The following is a 17,978-nucleotide window of genomic DNA, read 5'->3' on the forward strand; positions in this document are numbered from 1 at the left end:
TAACAGCATAATTAAATTAAAGACTCATGTCAAATGGTTTATTCGATAAATGCAATGTTAATTAAACATGGCGCATTCACGCTACGTATTGCACTTTCAATGCATACGCAATGTAAATCGATTTTTAGGTGGACGGAAAAAATTACAATGTAAGGTATTTCTATAGTCTAGGTATACTGATTTTGTTGGTTGTAGCTTTTACAACTTACTCAGACTTTAGTTCCACTGCACTTATAATTAATACTAATCTTATTTCATCTTAAGCTACCAAGTCATGTTTATCGTGATAGGTATGAAATAGCATAAGCTGTTACGACATAATTATTTTGGCTTTCATAATTACATTTTAAATCATTAACAAAATCAACTTGAACTTTATATTTCGTTCAACTGCTTATTACCGTTATCGTCGGAGTCCTCTGTGCGTATCCTGGGAACTACTGCGATCCCTGAGGACAAATAGTCTGCTATTACATATCGTTAAAGTGTGCTGTCAGTGCTGCGCGGCTGACTGGGGACGCGGTGCCAAGACCTAGCACAGCCGCGACAATTTTAAAAGAAAATCTCGTTCCAATTTTAAAATATCCTTGTGCTGTCCACCTAGAAGGATTTTTAGTCTATAAATACACAAGAAAATTAAAAAGTATTCCGAAAAAGGATGCGCACGAAAATGTGGTTTTTTATACAGTGAATAAAATTATTTAAAAATGATAACTCTCTGACGTGAAGTGTTTTTATATGTGAATTAGGAATTTGGATAAATCAAGCAAATTTATTTTTCTATATTGTAAGTACATATAATAAGTTTTATTTAACCTTTATTTATGAAGTCTATTTTTAACACATGGTATTAAATATAAATACTGACAATCATCAATGCCTTAAAAATTATAATAACTGTGATTTTGAAAGTAAAGGATCAATATGAGGTCCAAAACTGAATTTAAAATTGATGTGTCAACCTATTGCAATATCTCGAGACAACGGAGCTGTTACTTGAGCCAATTTAGTAGCGCAACTTATCCACTCTTACTTGATCCCATCATACGACTACCTTCCAAACATCGAAGGTCCAAAATATATTGGTCCTTCTCAACCGGCCCACACTACGCTCTCTGATTCCGAATTTCCGCTCCGTGCCCTATGTGAATACCAAATATACAATTTTGAACCCTAAATTATGACCAAAAGGTTGAAAGTTTACATGATAGAAAATAAATCCTTAGGATACTAGTCTGATTAAAGATTGCAAGATCAAGGATGTTTTATTTCCTTTTTGGTGCAAAGAACTCTTGACTTTATTTAAGCTGAGTTAACTAAGTATATTTTTTGTAGATAAATGAACCCAATCGAGCAAAATGTCGCTGCTTGGAAGAGGATTAAAATTGATGACACTTTTTATTTTGCTTCGAACAGCTGATGTTCGATGCAGTTTACCAGTCGAGTTAGCTTCTGAAGAAAAAGGTAAAATTCTGTTTTCTTTCATTCTTCTCATGTAAAGAGCAACAGAGCAGGCTCATCTCTATATGTAGCATCGCTTTCAGATAACGTTAAATTCTTTACTCCAAAACAACAAATTAATGTCAAAATACGATCTTTTCTCAGAGAAGAAATTATAAACGCACTGATAAATATTAGCTATATAATACAATACTTGTTGATGTAACTCATTATAAACAGTGATCTCAAACACCGAAACTCTATAAAATTAAGGTTTAATATACCATCTCATAAAAATTGTTCTCTTTTCCAGTCCTTCCACTAACTACGCTAGCTCTAACATCAACATCGTCTATAGCGACCACCGTCAACGTTTCAACCACTTACGCCACCGTCATACCACCGATCCCTCCCAGCGATAGAGACAGGTTCCTGACCTTCGCAGAATCTGGTCATCATCGGACTTTCATGTTCGCTAAGGACAACACCTTTATACAGCTTGACGGTGATATCATACAGAGGTTTCAATTGAGGTAAGACATCATTAGTTACTTTCATTTCAGTACTCCTTACTAATGTAGGTCTTACGTTAACATCGTCTATAGCGACCACTGGATCCTTACCAGGAATAAAGACGTCCAGACACATCGAAACTTTATGTTCGCTAAGAACAACACCTTTTTACAGCATGACCGTAATATAATCGAACGTCGGTGGTCAAATCGGTAAGGATAAAATGCGTGATCGAAGGTTTGAATCCCACTTCGGCTATATACCTACCAATGACTATTTTCGAAGTTATGAATATTAGTTTGAATACTATCCGATGCTCTTACGGTGAGGGAAAACTTCGTGAGGAAACCTGCGCATTCAGCAAATGGCTGTGTAACCATGATTGATCCAATACGGGTTAGATTTACCTGCAAAGGTTGCGGAGGTCAAATGGGAGTCGCTTTGTGTAAAAATATGACTCACGTAATCCAGGATCGCCATGGATCAGTAATATGACCATTCATACCCCGAGCTGCTCTCCAGAGTGATGAGGATGCAACCGGGACCGGCCAGAAGGATGAAGTTCTTCTTGATATTATTTTTAGTATAACTTAGTAACTCAATATTTTTGATAAATTTAGTCAAAATAACAATTCATAATAGTCTACCTCGGCAAAACAAATTGCTGCTTGCAACATTGCATAAAGTTTACAAAGCATTCCATCTAGAATATCAAATATGGCCAACAAAGAGTTTTTAATTACGAGTAAATACCAATCTATTTTACTGACAAAGGAAATTGTTATGCCATATTGTTGGCTGTTGTTCACTTTCCCCTATTTGTTTACCAAACTTTTAAATTACAATCGTATTTCGGTAGCATCGAGTGTCAATGAATCTCTCAAAAGCACTCTCTTTTTCTCATCTTTGCGTGTTCCTATCATTATGTTGACTATGTTGACCATCCGCCACTATAACACGCCTGGAGTCCTTTTTTCTACTTTCCTCTTACACCGTCTCCAGTTTTAAGATCATTGGTACACGTTCTTTCGTGACGACAAGTCAGGATTTGTTCGAAAATGTCAACATCTTGTCCACTCGCAAATAAAATAATGACTAAATGATCGTGGTCACACATCAATCCTTATTCAGTTGACATTTTTAAGACGTGTCATAGAATTCGGAATAACATAAGACTATAGAAGTGGTGACTACTGGTACTGGTAAATGTGTCGTCGAAATCTTAAAACACAACAAACAGTCACCATCGTTTTATATTTCATCTTTTTGAGTTTCATTTGATTGATTTACATCTGGGAAAGCATGCGTGCTTTACAAAACGATCACTCTTATAGTATCGAAAACAAAATATAGCATTTTTATTGTCTCATATTTTTCTATTTATGATTTTATATTTGGATATACTTACACAATGAATTGTGCAACCAATACTATTATACATAATTATAGGTTTCATAAACTATGGGAGAATTGTTTAAAGTTATTGAAAGATACTGACACAAATTAAGTTGCAATATCTGTCAAAAGTTTTATGCGATCCAAAATTTAATTAATGAAATGGATTATAATTCAATCGAAGTATTTCAAAAGTTGTTGATATAATGTGTATAGTTATATTTAATTGAATCAAAATATGAATGCATGTAATATAATGATTACAAATCACAGTGAGGAAATATTGCAACTTGACGAGTGATTACAGTGGTGCGCTTGCGTATTTTAATTCATTCTATATGTCACATAGAAACCAAAGTATGATGGCGAGAGGGTCTCAGTGGAAAAGTTTTTGACAATTAGTTTTTAATTAATATTGAACAGACTATCTCAACTTTTCCACTTACACTTTTTTGAGACCTGAGCCCCTTGTTTTAACATCATTATTTAAGAAAATAGCCATAGTTTCGATATGAACCAAAAAAATTACTTATTAGACGCTACAAAAAATGGTAATTGAAATAAAATAAAAATTATGCATGTATTCTGTCTAAGCATGTGTTTTTATGTTATCTTTGTTTGTTCTTTCAGGTTATGCCGAGAAATATCGTTCAAATTTCGCACAAGACTGCCTCACGGGTTACTTGTATATCATAATGTAAAGAATCCTGTGTTTAAGATGCAACCATATGCTTTGTACGTCATTGTTGAAAAAGGTGAATTAAAAGGTAAGAAATTACATTCTTGCTTCCTAATGTGGTTTCGAACAAAGTTTTTTTTTCCTCCTTTTCAACTAATTTAGAACCAGACTTAGTATTATATTATTGATGATATGCGACGTTTCTTGATAAAGCCATTTCTTTCACATAGTAAGAATATCATTTTTTGACCTATCCAGAACAACTCAGAGTCATGGCCACAGTCTAATTAAAAGGATACAATGACTTCAAAGTTACCGTGTTGTTTCAGTTGTTCACGTTTTTGGGAAGCACTTGACATCTGTGACAGTTGGTCGGGCTCTGAACCGTGATCAATGGCATAATGTCGTGGTCACTATAGATGTACACGGCGCTAGGCTCATTGCTAAAGTTGATCAGCTCAAGGAAGAGGTGTATTTGAAGGTAAAACTATGAGTTAAGCATACCATTTTTTAAAACTTTAATTTACATAAATTTAACAAAAAGTCTTGTCGTAAATCATTCAACTTAATTTTTCAGGGACTCAGTTTTGATACAAATTACGGAATAACGGACAATTTGACTTCAGTAATTCTCATAGGAGGTATGTGATATATATTTTTTTGGTCATTGTTTTCTGTAAATTTCCTTTTGACTTTCACTTATTTTTCCCCAAATATAGTCTAAGATAATTCTTATATTTTTAAACATATTCATAAGGAACGAGTAGCATAACTAAGGAAGTAGTTCCTTATGAATCCCATAACGCACCAACAAATACCTATTATTCGTTTCCAGGTCTAAGCTCAGAAGAAAAACTCCACGGCGTAAAATATATAATAGAATCATTTGTCGGTTGTATCAGCGACATGGTTCTTAGTTCAGGGAAGGCTGCTTCAGACCTTCTTCCCATAGTTCCTCTGATCGCAACTAAACACGAAAACGTTAAAGAAGGTTGTATAGATAAATGTAGGACGATGGAGAACCTATGTTTTGAAGGATCTAGGTGTATTAATGAGTATAACGGTTATAGGTGTGATTGCTTCGGAACTTTGTATGAGGAACAACTGTGCGATGTTTACAGTAAGTATTTTGCTGTTGTTAGTAAAATAGCATTGGAGTATTTTCTCATTCATTATAAAATAATTTATTGTTTGTACATGGTAAAAGTTGTCATTCATAAGAAGTGCAACAATTTTATCTCCCATTATATCTGATTTCAAAAGTTTTTGCTAATCTAAAGAAATTATAACATAAATAATGAAATGCATTCTTGTTACTATTACATCCGTGAGAGACTGTTTAAAATCAACACGAAAGCGGAAGTCATTTAATTGACAATGTGTATGTTATTTTTAGTAAGTTAATATTATACCGCATTATCAAATTGACGGAAGTAAAATTATTTTTGGACCCAAACAATCACTAGATACTTTATAATTATTATATCAGCATAATTTTCTTTTACACGTAATTTTTTTAATAATTTAATATAATTTGAATTAGCTAATTTTTAACTACGTATTATATTAGATTTTTGTCGATAATTGATATAAATAATGTCAGGCTAGAACTTATGTCTCAAATTCTTGTAATTGGACCCAGAGTCAAACTAAAGTACCTAATATGTGCAAATTACAAGATTGATCCCCATTGTTAGCTCGGGACATGGGACACTAACTCAATGAACGATAATATTTTACAATAAATACTTATAAATAAATAAATATCCAAGGTACATGACAATCGCAAAATTAGTAACTTGTGGTCCAAAAATAATAAAAATACTACCTCTGCACCGCCTGGCCTGCAATCAGGCCTTCAACTAGACAATAAGTAATTGCACTTTTTTTTTGTACGTTTAAAATAAGGTTTCTTTTACATTAAAATTAATTTAACATTGAAGATAACAATAACGTTATTTATATTTACGCGCCGTAAAAAAATTACGATATTGTTATTGTTAGCCTTATAAATTGATTGAATAACAATATTATTGTAATCTACAGGTTTTATTTTATGTTGTGCATACACACTATCTCTTAGACTTTCTCGAATAATATTTTTATTATCGATTACGTCATAGCGGCCACCGTGCTCACTTTACGAGGTTCCAGTTACGTCTCTTATCGGGTTTACGATTGGAAAGACCGGGTGCATTCGACTAACACGAGAGTCAGCCTCCACTTTAAGGTAAAATGTTTAATTATGTAATCAAGTTGAAAGTTTAAGTGTAAGTGCAACTTATTGAAAACTATAATCAGATATTTCTTGTTGTTGGCTTTGAAATTGGTTTAGATGCACCTGCGCCATGCGCAGTACAAAAACAATGGCAGTCTCTTATAATGGTTTATTTAAGGTTGTTGTAATTAAAACGGTAAAAAATATGAAGCTTAACATTACAGCAGAAATATTCGTCTTAATTTCTTACTGGGTAGACAGAGCCAACAGTCCTGCAAACACTGAAAGACCACGTTCAGCTGTATAAAATATTAAGATGCATAACTTTCTAAGATGTTAGATGTGAAAAATATAAAATTACTAAATCAAAATATTGACTGTCCGTTATAATTGTTTTATTATGACGTTGTTGCTTTTGTGTAATACAAATAAAATACAACTAAATTAACATATTTACCTTGAAACAAAAATCATTAACATTTTATACTGTTATTATATGGTAACAACACTATATATATATATCCAAAAATTGTAATTGTGTCTAGACTCTGACCGTTTCTAACAATTTAATGAGTTAGGCGTGTGCCTTATATGAATAATTTTGCAGACCCGTTTCGATGACTCAGCCCTGTTTTATGCCAGCGGTCAAATCGATGATAAATACCACTATATCGCTCTCTCGATACACCAAGAAAAGGTCGCGATTCAAATAAACCTAGGAGATGGGCCCATCGATGATTATATTGGCAATGAAGTCAATAACAACCAATGGCATAATCTCACCATAGTCTTACAAGAAAAGAATGTCTTTGTTTATCTCGATGATATCATAGAAGTATACGAAGTGCCTGGAGACGCCAAATACGTTTGCATAGATCCAGAAATTTACATCTGCGGTGGTCCAGACTTATACAAAATGAAAGGACTGAGATCTTTCAATAATTTCGCTGGGAATTTGAAATATGTTTATTACAATGACGTGTCCATACTTTACGAACTAAAACAGAATAATACTAAAGTGCACTACATTGGCGTTTTGGATCCTGAGTTTGAGGATATCGATATAGAAGTAATTCCTATAACGTATCCGTTCGCGACTTCCCATATTTGGTGGCCATTGAATCAGAGTAACAGCATAAACTTGATATTTGACTTCAAGACGAGTAAGAACATGGCGGTTCTAGCTTACAGCCAGATCACCTCTGGACAAGGCTATTGGGAGGTAAGATATGATTATGTTCTACTTTTAAGGCTGGCTTGCATAGTTGTAGTTGATTTAATTTTCCTAGATTTCATTTACGGTGTTATGTCTTTTTGCAAGTTTTGTTTTGTTCGTTCAAACACTAAAATAATAAATATGATGCAATACTCTGGTATTTTATATATTTGTTTTGAAGTTAAATAGTTAATATTTTTAAATTTACATGTTTTTCATGCCTTATGTGTATTCACTTAGGTGAGAATGGTCAAAGAAGAAATAAGATTCGAACTTGTACCAGACGTGGGGAAAAACGTCACAGTGCTAAAATCTGTGAAGTTCAACGTTAGCAATGATTGGCATACTGTCGAATTGGACTATCGGAAGGGGCGGATCAAGTTAACTGTGGATTATCATAACAAACATGCACAGATGTTTGGTAAGCTCTTTTAATTTGCATTAGGTACTTTTTCTTTGGAGATATGAGAGCGTTGCTTTTATTTATAAATAGTAACTTCTGTTGCCTGCAAATCGGAGCAAAAGTTTTTGGCGGGTTGCTAAACTAAAACTAAAGATAGACAGAAATTCTAAAAATCACATTTATGGCAATATCTTTCAAGTAAAGACATTGGTCAGTTACAATTATATGATATTTATGGATTTATTATAATCATCATCTCTTCTTCCTCCCGGTTTAAGACCCGGTTGCATCCTTACCACCCTGTTGAGGAGCCCGAGGTATGCCTTTGAGCAATGCTCCTGGTTTGGGCGTCCTGAATCCAAAATTGAATAATCATCCTACTGGCGTTAATCCCGATTACATCTTCATCTCTCTGAAGAGGAGCCTGGAATGCGCCTATGACCACGATCCACGAATTCTCTTCTGATCTACAAAAACCTAACCCATATCGGATTATAGTTACATATACAGTTACCTAAATCTGTACAGTTACCTCACGATGTCTTCCTTACCGTAAGAACTAGCAATAAGTATCTAATGTAGTAATGAATATTTACCAGTATGGAAATTTATTCGCAAAAATTACTATTACATATTTTAACTCAAGTGATCGACCTTAACTTATGCAAGGAGGTTTATTCATTTTCCAATCTCTTTTGCTAAGGCGACAAACATCATAAACATTTTATGGATGTACTTAAATAGCACAGTCTATATAGTCATTTACTGTAATTCCAATTACTTATGCACACATGACAAATGTTATATCCACCCACCATCCACATTGATATTTCTTTACGATAAAACCAAAACTCGAGGATCCTCGATGTAAAGTAAATTTCACAACATTTCGTCTTAAAATCAAGAGTCCCATAATTTAACAAACTTTTAAAATGCACTGGCGACTTTAATTATATCGATAATAAAAGATAAATTATCGGTTACATATATAATTAAAATCTACAGCACAAAAATTGCAGATATAAATTACCTAGACTATTACGTAACAAGATAGGAAGACTTAAATCTTTTAAAAAACTTCTCTTAAAAATATTTCAGGTCTAGACTTCCAATTACAAGACAAAATAGTTATCGGTAGCGGCCTTAAATCAGCAAATCTTGGTCTCATCGGCTGCATGAGGAATATCAAAATCGATGGACTGCTCATCGAACCAAGGTTTGGAAAATTAAATGTTACTTCTAGAAAGTTCACTTAATATTTAAATGCTACAACAAATTTTTAGAGTACTCTTCAACCTCAAGCCTCAGGAGCCTCTTAGCAATAACACAGGATAACTTCATCACAGGTGCATCCTGGGCTTCAGAGAGGTGAGAATATAACCAAAACTTACGCCATAGAACTAGAAATGTTTGACAATATTTAATACTTTTAACAACTAACTATTATTCTCTAGATTACGTGAAATCGCAATCTCTTCCGCAAAATAATTAAGATTTTTTGATTATCAAAACCCTTTTCAGATACGTAATAAACACGGAACGGGTAGTTGGTGAAGTAGCTATTGACGACTGTCGATATGTTGATCCCTGTACCAGACCCAATACTTGTGAGCATGGGGGCATCTGCTCTGTAAGAGAAGACAGGGTTATTTGCAACTGTGATAATACAGGTAACATTTACTCATAGAGGTATACCAAGCTAATTGTGCCGGAGACATAAACATACCTAAGTTTGATTTAACCAAATTTTTATATAACATACATACATGTATAAAATCACGTCTACATCCATTGCAAGGTAGACAGTGCCAACAGTTTTTTCAAGTTATGACCAAGTTCAGCTATTGTTTGGCTTAATGATAAAATTGAGATTCAAATAGCGACAGGTTTACAAGCCTACCTATCACTGAGTCACATTTTACCACATTTATGGCAAAGAGATAGAGTGATTCTATTCTTTTTTCCGTTGGTGCCGGGAACCACACGGTATAAAACAAGTCCATAAAAGTATAGATTAGGAATAATTCTCACTTACCTGTTTCCACAGGATACATTGGCGAGAACTGTCACTTCGCCACATTCAGAAAGACCTGTGAAGAGTTAGCTCTCCTAGGATACACTAGAAATGACGTATACCTAATAGATATAGACGGCAATGGTAAATTTCCTCCAGCTCATGTAAAATGCGAGTTCCAGATCGAAGCAGATTCTTCAACGACCGTTGTTGAACATAACTTACCTAGCCAAGTGGTATGTGTAATATTTATAAATACGTTATTATCCGATAAGTGTGGTTTATGCAATGATAAATTCTCAGCAATTTATAGACAAATTATAGACTCACTCAAAAAGGAAATCACAATCAAACCCAAGATTGAGCCGGGTAGTAAAATTAAATTAAAACACAAGATTTAGGTAAGAAAGCTCAGCAAAAAATCTCTTTATTCTATCATGTAAGATTCTAAGCTACCACTTATAATTTTCAGACATTATAGAACGATGTAACAACAATGTGTTATGTTTACATAATTGACTATCATTATTAACATTATTTTTCAAGGACGTACGTTCAGCTCTAGGCCAAGATTTCAGTTTTAAAATTAAATACAGGGAGTTTACTGCAGAGATGCTTCAGGAGTTGATATCCCATTCATTGTATTGTCGTCAATACATTAAATATGACTGCAATATGGCACCTTTGGAACTACACAGCGCAACGTGGTTTATATCATCTTCCAATGACACCGTTGATTTTCTAGGAAACGTAAAAAGGTAATGGCAATTTTTTTATTTATTTTGTAACCTACTTTTTCGCATTCAAAACGCACTCAGATAAATGAACCTTAAGAAGGTCTTTTCGTCCTTCTCAGTAACATCGCCGCAACATTTTCCTATAAATCAACTCTTAACTTATTAACTTATTCGAAGATGATTTTCTGTTTGACTGTTATTTCTTACCTTTACTTTTCCTCTTGCTTTTAGTTCTAATTATTAAACGTTACTCTATAACTTTCTACATTAATACATTCGCTTTTTCTTCATTATTAACTCCTCCAGAGGTTTTTATTAAATTCCACACTACATTCTTTCCAATATATCAAGCAGTTTTTCCTACAGAGGATACTGTCCCTGCGGTGTCAATGCCACTTGTGTAAACCCCACACAGTCTTGCAACTGCGACGCCAATGAGAGCAAATGGCATTCAGATGAAGGCACCTTCGTAGATCCGAAGAGTTTGGGCATTACTGAGATGTTCTTCCTACAACAGAAGGATTTGACTGAAGAAGCTCAGGGTAGAATCACTTTGGGGTCTTTGGAGTGTGTTGAGACTAGTAAGTAATTAGAAAATCAATTAGTAAGTAATTTATCATTCAAATTTGGCAGTCACCGAAAGTATTTAGGTAATTAGCTATCTCTATGTATTTGACTACATTTGAATTTCAGACACCCAACGCTACGTGGTAACATTCACAACTTCCCAATCGTACATCGAAGTCCCAGGGTGGCGTAAAGGAGACATCGCGTTCAGTTTTAGGACCACTGGCACCAGCGCCATTTTATTGTTCCAACCACCTATCAGACCCAATTATCCATCTTTTATGGTAGCTTTGACAAGTGGTGAGCATAATATATCTCAAAATATTGTTAATTTAAGTTTAATTTTCTTTTTTATCAATAGCCTCAAATATTTTGTATTGATATAACCTATCTCATAATTCGCTACCCCATATTGAGATTATAAATGAAACGCATAAAATTATGCCAGAGAATTATACTAATAGCTTTGACTTCATAAGGGAGATAAAATTATTAGACTGAATAAATCATACGAAGATTTTTTCAGAGCACGAACTAACATTCAACTTTACCCTTAACACTGGCACAACTAGAAAATTAGTGATTAACTCCAAAAGGAAACTAAATGGAGGTGAATGGCATAAGATTTGGATAGATTACAATTTCTATCACGTAAGGTTCATGCTGAATACGGAATATCAGATGTTGAATTTGTTGCTGGAAGAAGAATTCGGACCCTTTGAAGGATCTATGTTTATTGGCGGTGCTACTGCGTAAGTCGTTGTAATCGTTAATGTTAAAGTTACAACAATTCACACAACATTTCAATCTAACTCTCTATTTCACAGGGAGCACTTTAAAAAATCTGCTGTAAATCAAGGTCTTATAGGCTGCTTTAGAGGTCTTGTAGTTAATGGAGAAGTTTTGGACATATACAGCTACATGTCTGTTCATTTATCGGAAATCATAAAAGATTGCAAGCCATCGTGTGTCCCTAATCCATGTCAGAATAAAGCCATCTGCAAAGAACTATGGTCTTCATATGAATGTATTTGTAAAAACCAGTGGGCACATTTAGGAAAACATTGTGAGGAAAGTAAGTAAAAATTAAAAACTTCAGTGTTGATCATTAATTCATTCAGTGTTGAATTAGTTTAGGAACAAGTCATAATTAACTACGACTACTCTTTACAGATATTAACGAAAAAGCCTTGACATTCCAAACTAAAGAGGCATATCTCAAGAAAAATTACTTAGTAGATAATGAAACAGATGCAGAAAAACATAGATTGAAGAGAATGATGACGGAAAACGTACTGATGAACTTGAGAACTTACGATGACAACTCTCTAGTACTTTATGCTAACGACAATTTGAACAATTTCATACATCTATTCATACATAACGGAACAGAAATTATTTATCTTTTTAACCACGAAGATGAAATAATTCAAATTAATGTTACTTACGAGAAAATAAATAAAGGTGGCAGTGTGCAAATAGCGATTATACGAACTGAAAACAGTACAACTTTACATGTTAATGATAAAAATGCTACAGTGTATGCCGTTGCAAAGCTTCTGTCAAATTATACAAATAAACCTTGGATAAATCCAGAGTTAGGTACCTACGTTTAATGCAATTGAAGCATGAAGATAAGCCTAATTTACTTAAATACAATAAAATTGTGAAATAAAATACATATGTTGATTAAAAAAATAATCTTAAGTCTTATTGCTGTATGTGTTTTTACGTTAGTAGCTTACCTTGCACCTTTGATATAGAACAATAGACCCACATTATTTATGTCAGTTTTGAATAATATACAATAGCTTTACCAATTATTACTATCTCTTTTTTTCTATTACATCTTTAGAAGTGATCCGTCCACAAAGACCTCCGGCACCACCAACAGACTACTTCCAAATGAACCTGGGTGGTTATGATCCTTACTCTTTACACTTAGCCCAAAGAGCGAACCTTTTGCCCCAAGGAGGATATGTAGGCTGCGTACGAGGATTCAAGATAGCTGAACATGTTGTAGATTTGTCGATGAAGGCACAGAAAGATATAGACCATGGTAAGTTTTTTGTATATAAATAATAATTATGAGCGATTGATTCTAACTGTTTTATGCCGATCAGAAAGTGTAAGTATCAAACCTTTAAACAAGGACAATGTCTAATGAGCAATCACTGTCGAAGATTAAACTCATTTAGAGAACGAATTTATCCCATTTGTAGTCACAGTATTAACGTACCAAGTATCTGGTAATGGACACTCTCAAATAATTTGAATGGTATTCGTAGATCTAAAATAAAATAAACTCTGTATGTCTTCAAAGTCGATCTGTGAAACTTAACCTATTTATAGATCTAACTGGAGTTCTACCAGAATGCAACATGAAATGCGACAGTGAGCCTTGTAAAAACGGTGGCATATGCACTGAAGACTTCACCAATCAAGAAAGCAGCTGTGACTGTGAACTCACCAGTTACTTCGGCGAGTATTGTATGGAAGAGAAAGGCGCAGATTTCAACGGAGAGAGTATTCTACAGAGGAAATTTGTGTTACCAGAGATAATCAATAATGTAACTTAAATCAATATTTGTTTTCTTATTCGCCATTTCTCACCACGGGTTTCAATTTCTAATCATTACGTGCTATCATCTATCTTACTTTTTAATACATAAATATTTTTTTTAATTTATCATCAAATAATAATAAGCTTAGCCAGGCAGCACTAGCTCCTACTTTTGTAAAAGATAAAAGATTTTTTTTTAATGCTGGCAGCGTAATTTGAAGCAAAAGTTTTTATTATAATAATTCAATAATAGATTACTTACGCCTTTATGAATTTTATTAGCATACCTCTTTTCAATATCACACCAATTTTATTTTCCATCGGCGCACTAGCTTTTTCTCATTTAGCATAATTAACATGTCTACCACATTCTTGAACATCAAAACTCTTTCTTTCATTAACAACTTAATTAGGTTACTTTACATTGAAAAATACGTCATTGTTGTATTTCCCTTCTCAGGTTAAAATTACGTTAGCGTTCTCGAGCAATGATCTTCGTCAGAAAAATACTGTTCTTCTATTGGTGCAAACTGAGAACAAGTAAGCTTTTACTTTTAAATAATGTTTATTTGAATAAGTCTATGGTTATTGACGCAAAAATATACAATAAATTATACCGGTTCTGTAACAAAGTTTCTTCAAACCTTACATGCTACTTTGCCCTTAATCTTATGCAGAAAATACTGAAAATAGATTTAATAGTCGTAATACTTTTGATTGCATATTAAATATTAACACTTCTGTTAAAACTTTTGTTTACAGGCGCAGTTATTATTTACTAGTAGCAATAACACAAGATGGTTATCTTAAATTTGAGGAAGACCGAGAAGGTTCAGCTTATGGTGCAGAAGTTAAAAATAGGAATTTCCTGAACGGTATTATTGACATTACAATCGAAGGATCTAATCGAACTATAGGATTTACCGAGATGTACCCTATGTTTTTCTCCAGACTCTTAATAATTTACTTCAGTAGATAAAGCGTGAAGAGACAACAAACAAATAAACTTACTGTCGCATTTAAAATATTAGTTGGGATTTATATATTCTTCTACATGCTATTTTATTAATTTATAAATTTCCTGCATTTTAGGAGCACGGCACACCGTATATTACACAAGAATAGGTCGTGATGCTACATTATTGATAGATAGAATAGAAATACCCTTAGAAAAACTAGCCCCACAGGATCTCTGGGAAGTGTTTGACGTGGGATCTAACGAAGTGCAAATAGGTGGACTCAACACTACTGACCCAAGACTGAAGATCTACAAAGGATACAACGGATGCCTTTCAAGTAAGTAATTTGGATTTCTTGATAGATGTCAACAGGCTTCTTCAGGGTCCGATGTTCATTCAAGGATTCTCTTTGTTTCGAAACTATAAACTCGAATCTGGTTTTGCTAAAATAACAATCAAGTAAAGAATTTTAGAATCTATTTAAATATGCAGAGCGATTCTACAATTCATAAACTATGGTCGGTTATTCATAAATCTTAATAGAATCCTCTATCTAGATAAACTCATAGATCCAGTCATAAATACCTATTATTATATGAGATATGTATGAGTACGAGTGTAAAGATAAAATGCTTACAGATATCCTGGTAAAAGTGAATGATGACGTCATGAAACCTCTAGAAGAGTACATGCTGTTCACTCGATCGGATTCTGAAAAAGTTAACGCAGTGAACGCACAAGGAGTTCGCAGTGCCCAATGCTCTGCCGATTTTGATGAGGCTTGGCCAGAGAGAGATCAGTTGGGCGCTACGCATAACGGGAGTTTTCTTATTGTAAGTTTTACACTTATCATACTTTGTACATATAACAAGTACGTTGTAACAGGAAAGAATTAAGAGTAGATCATACATTAAGATCAGAAATATTAAATAAACTATTTACTCTAATGATACTCTTTCTCCAGATTCAGATATCAAATATTGGCTACTAAATACATAAACCGTATTGTTTACGTATATGACTTTAGACGCATTCTAGCCACAGCTTTATTCAGAGCTCTATATTGTGGGTGAACTTATTAAATGACACTACCTACAGCATTATTTCAAAATTTTCATTTTATAGAAAGTGTTTTCTATTATTTTAGAGTGTCGACAAAACCTGGGTAGAAGATCCTCCATCTAGAACTCCCTATGACTCGTTGTACCAACAGCCAGATGCTGAAGAAGAGAACACTGATAAATTCTTCATAGCATTGATCGTTATATTCTTGCTGGGACTCTGTTACTGCGGGTCACATGTAAGTATTAAGATAAAAATTGTTCCGTGAATTTTGTACTTTAATCTTGTGCAAAGCACTCACATTGTCGCTTCATTGATCTCTTTTCTGTACAATCTTTGACAATAGGTTTACAAAGATACGTCATGCTTTTCTTAGTATATAGCCATTAGAAAAGGAAGTCGTCAAAATAGAAAGCCATTGATTTCAATGTTCTGAATAGCGATTCTGATCCTCAGTCTGAGAAGCTAAGATAAAGAGAGACTGAGAGGCATTAATTGTGATTTTTTTAATGTTTTATGGAGGACATGGACTATTCAGAAATATTTTTTTTTCAAAACACCTAAAATAGCATGATAAATCTTAATATATTATCAAACAATTTACTATCAGATGTGGCGAACCCACAAAGCCCACAAGTTACGACTAGAAAAGGAAACAGATGAAACTATATTGAGAAGTAAAGAAAAGGCGTCGAAACTTCAAGAGGACACTGTCAGCTTCTTACAGGTAAGTTATTCATGATTAAATTCCCGAACGCAACCCTATATTGTCACCTTGATCAAATCTCCCTAAACTAAAAAGTACTTAAAGTGGACTCAATAAGGACTAAAGACTCTTGAAATAGTAGGCACGATGATAATATTGAAATTAACTTTGTACTTCAGCTGTTATTTCATTGATTTGATTTCTAGCTTACCAAAGACGTAGATGGCAATACCGATGGAGAAAAAAGAACAAACGGTGTTACCATAGATGTAGTTCCTACTGTGATCGTGGAGGTTGATGTTGAAGAAAAACCTTCGAATATTGTTCGGAGAGGTTCCCTGAGGTTCAAAGGTAATATGTAATCCTAAGTTACTTAAAATCCTTACAAAATAACAAAGGTGTCGTATACAAGATTCAATTCGCACCTGTTCGCTCTGTGACATATCTTCCGAACAAAACTTTAATTTTCTTTAATTTCTGCCCAGATCTTTTGGAAAAAGACCGTGGATTCGAGCCGTTAGAAGAAAAAGACGAAAGTTTGGAGAATGTAGAACAAAATGAGAGCAGTGACGTCATTGATGAAGAAGCCGAATACGAGTCAGATTCCAGTAACGAGGAAAGAAATGATTACGAAGTAAGTATGAAATTTACAATAAATACGTGAAGTTTCTTTTCATCAGCTTCACAGCTTCTGTGGTGCAAACGATAGGATAGGGCATGAAAAAAACGGCCTTTTTTATTCTTCTGCGACTTAGATTTTTATCTTTTAAAGTATATATTATATAACATATAGTATTTTTGAATTAATTTCTCACAACAAATAAATATCTTTGTTCAAAGATAAAATTCAAGACACAGGCCAAACAGAAAATGTAGAATTATTTTAAATCATTCATTACCATTATTTGGATTTGTAGGAAGAGTTTAGGTACATTCCAAACAAAAAAAAAATACTTTATACATTTTTCAGAATCCGCCAACTAAAAACATGAGAGACCAAAAAGGACCGCCAACTTCTACACTGACAACACAACTACCCTACAAAATTGATGAAGATGGTTCCAATGAACTGCTTACTCTTAGTGCTTAGAATAGAGTTCTACCTGTTTTGTTTTTAATTATAAAAGTACTTTAGACAATCTCAATATTGGTGTTTGATTTTTCTTTACTTTCTTAATGTTACTTCTACAATAATTAAGCATGCCTACAGAGAAAGTTAATCACTTTAATTGTTTGTTCGTCTGTAAGGGCTAATCTGCGGAATTTCGAATCGATATCTCTGTCGCATTACACATGTCCACCTAAGAGAACCACTTTGTCTTTTTACGTTTCAGAACAAACGCCTGTAGAATAACATGACCTCCTGGTTCATACAAACAAAAACCTTGAGGTCAAATTTCTCTGTAGCCGACTGTACAACAAACTCTATAAACCTGTAGAAAAAGTATGTGTGGATTTTTTAATTATACTTACTATACATCATTAGCGTGCAAGCTAACCGATGCT

General features: G+C 33.8%; 1 protein-coding gene across 1 annotated transcript; it reads left to right on the top strand.

Moving 5' to 3' along the window:
* The first annotated feature begins 1,358 nt into the window (after positions 1–1,358).
* LOC106141216 (axotactin) lies at positions 1,359–17,577 on the top strand. Its single transcript, XM_060946650.1, has 29 exons — positions 1,359–1,464; positions 1,754–1,973; positions 3,979–4,115; positions 4,357–4,508; positions 4,605–4,668; positions 4,863–5,147; positions 6,151–6,257; positions 6,853–7,467; positions 7,702–7,882; positions 8,963–9,080; positions 9,386–9,534; positions 9,912–10,114; positions 10,425–10,636; positions 10,982–11,196; positions 11,309–11,482; positions 11,709–11,934; positions 12,010–12,257; positions 12,356–12,784; positions 13,038–13,241; positions 13,535–13,752; positions 14,206–14,285; positions 14,508–14,620; positions 14,838–15,041; positions 15,344–15,537; positions 15,852–16,004; positions 16,377–16,493; positions 16,679–16,823; positions 16,958–17,106; positions 17,443–17,577. The coding sequence occupies exons 1-29, from the start codon at positions 1,359–1,361 to the stop codon at positions 17,560–17,562; spliced, it is 5,538 nt and encodes a 1,845-aa protein (XP_060802633.1). The 3' UTR covers positions 17,563–17,577.
* The last annotated feature ends 401 nt before the right edge of the window (positions 17,578–17,978 follow it).

This window comes from Amyelois transitella, chromosome 11 (assembly GCF_032362555.1).
Source record: "Amyelois transitella isolate CPQ chromosome 11, ilAmyTran1.1, whole genome shotgun sequence".
Classification (NCBI taxonomy): Eukaryota; Metazoa; Arthropoda; class Insecta; order Lepidoptera; family Pyralidae; genus Amyelois; species Amyelois transitella.

Coding starts and splice junctions, on each gene's coding strand:
- LOC106141216 (XM_060946650.1), top strand. CDS start 1,359: ATGTCGCTGCTTGGAAGAGGATTAAAATTGATGACACTTTTTATTTTG. Junction 11,483..11,708: donor TATGGTAGCTTTGACAAGTG/GTGAGCATAATA, acceptor AGATTTTTTCAG/AGCACGAACTAACATTCAAC. Junction 14,286..14,507: donor TTGGTGCAAACTGAGAACAA/GTAAGCTTTTAC, acceptor TTTTGTTTACAG/GCGCAGTTATTATTTACTAG.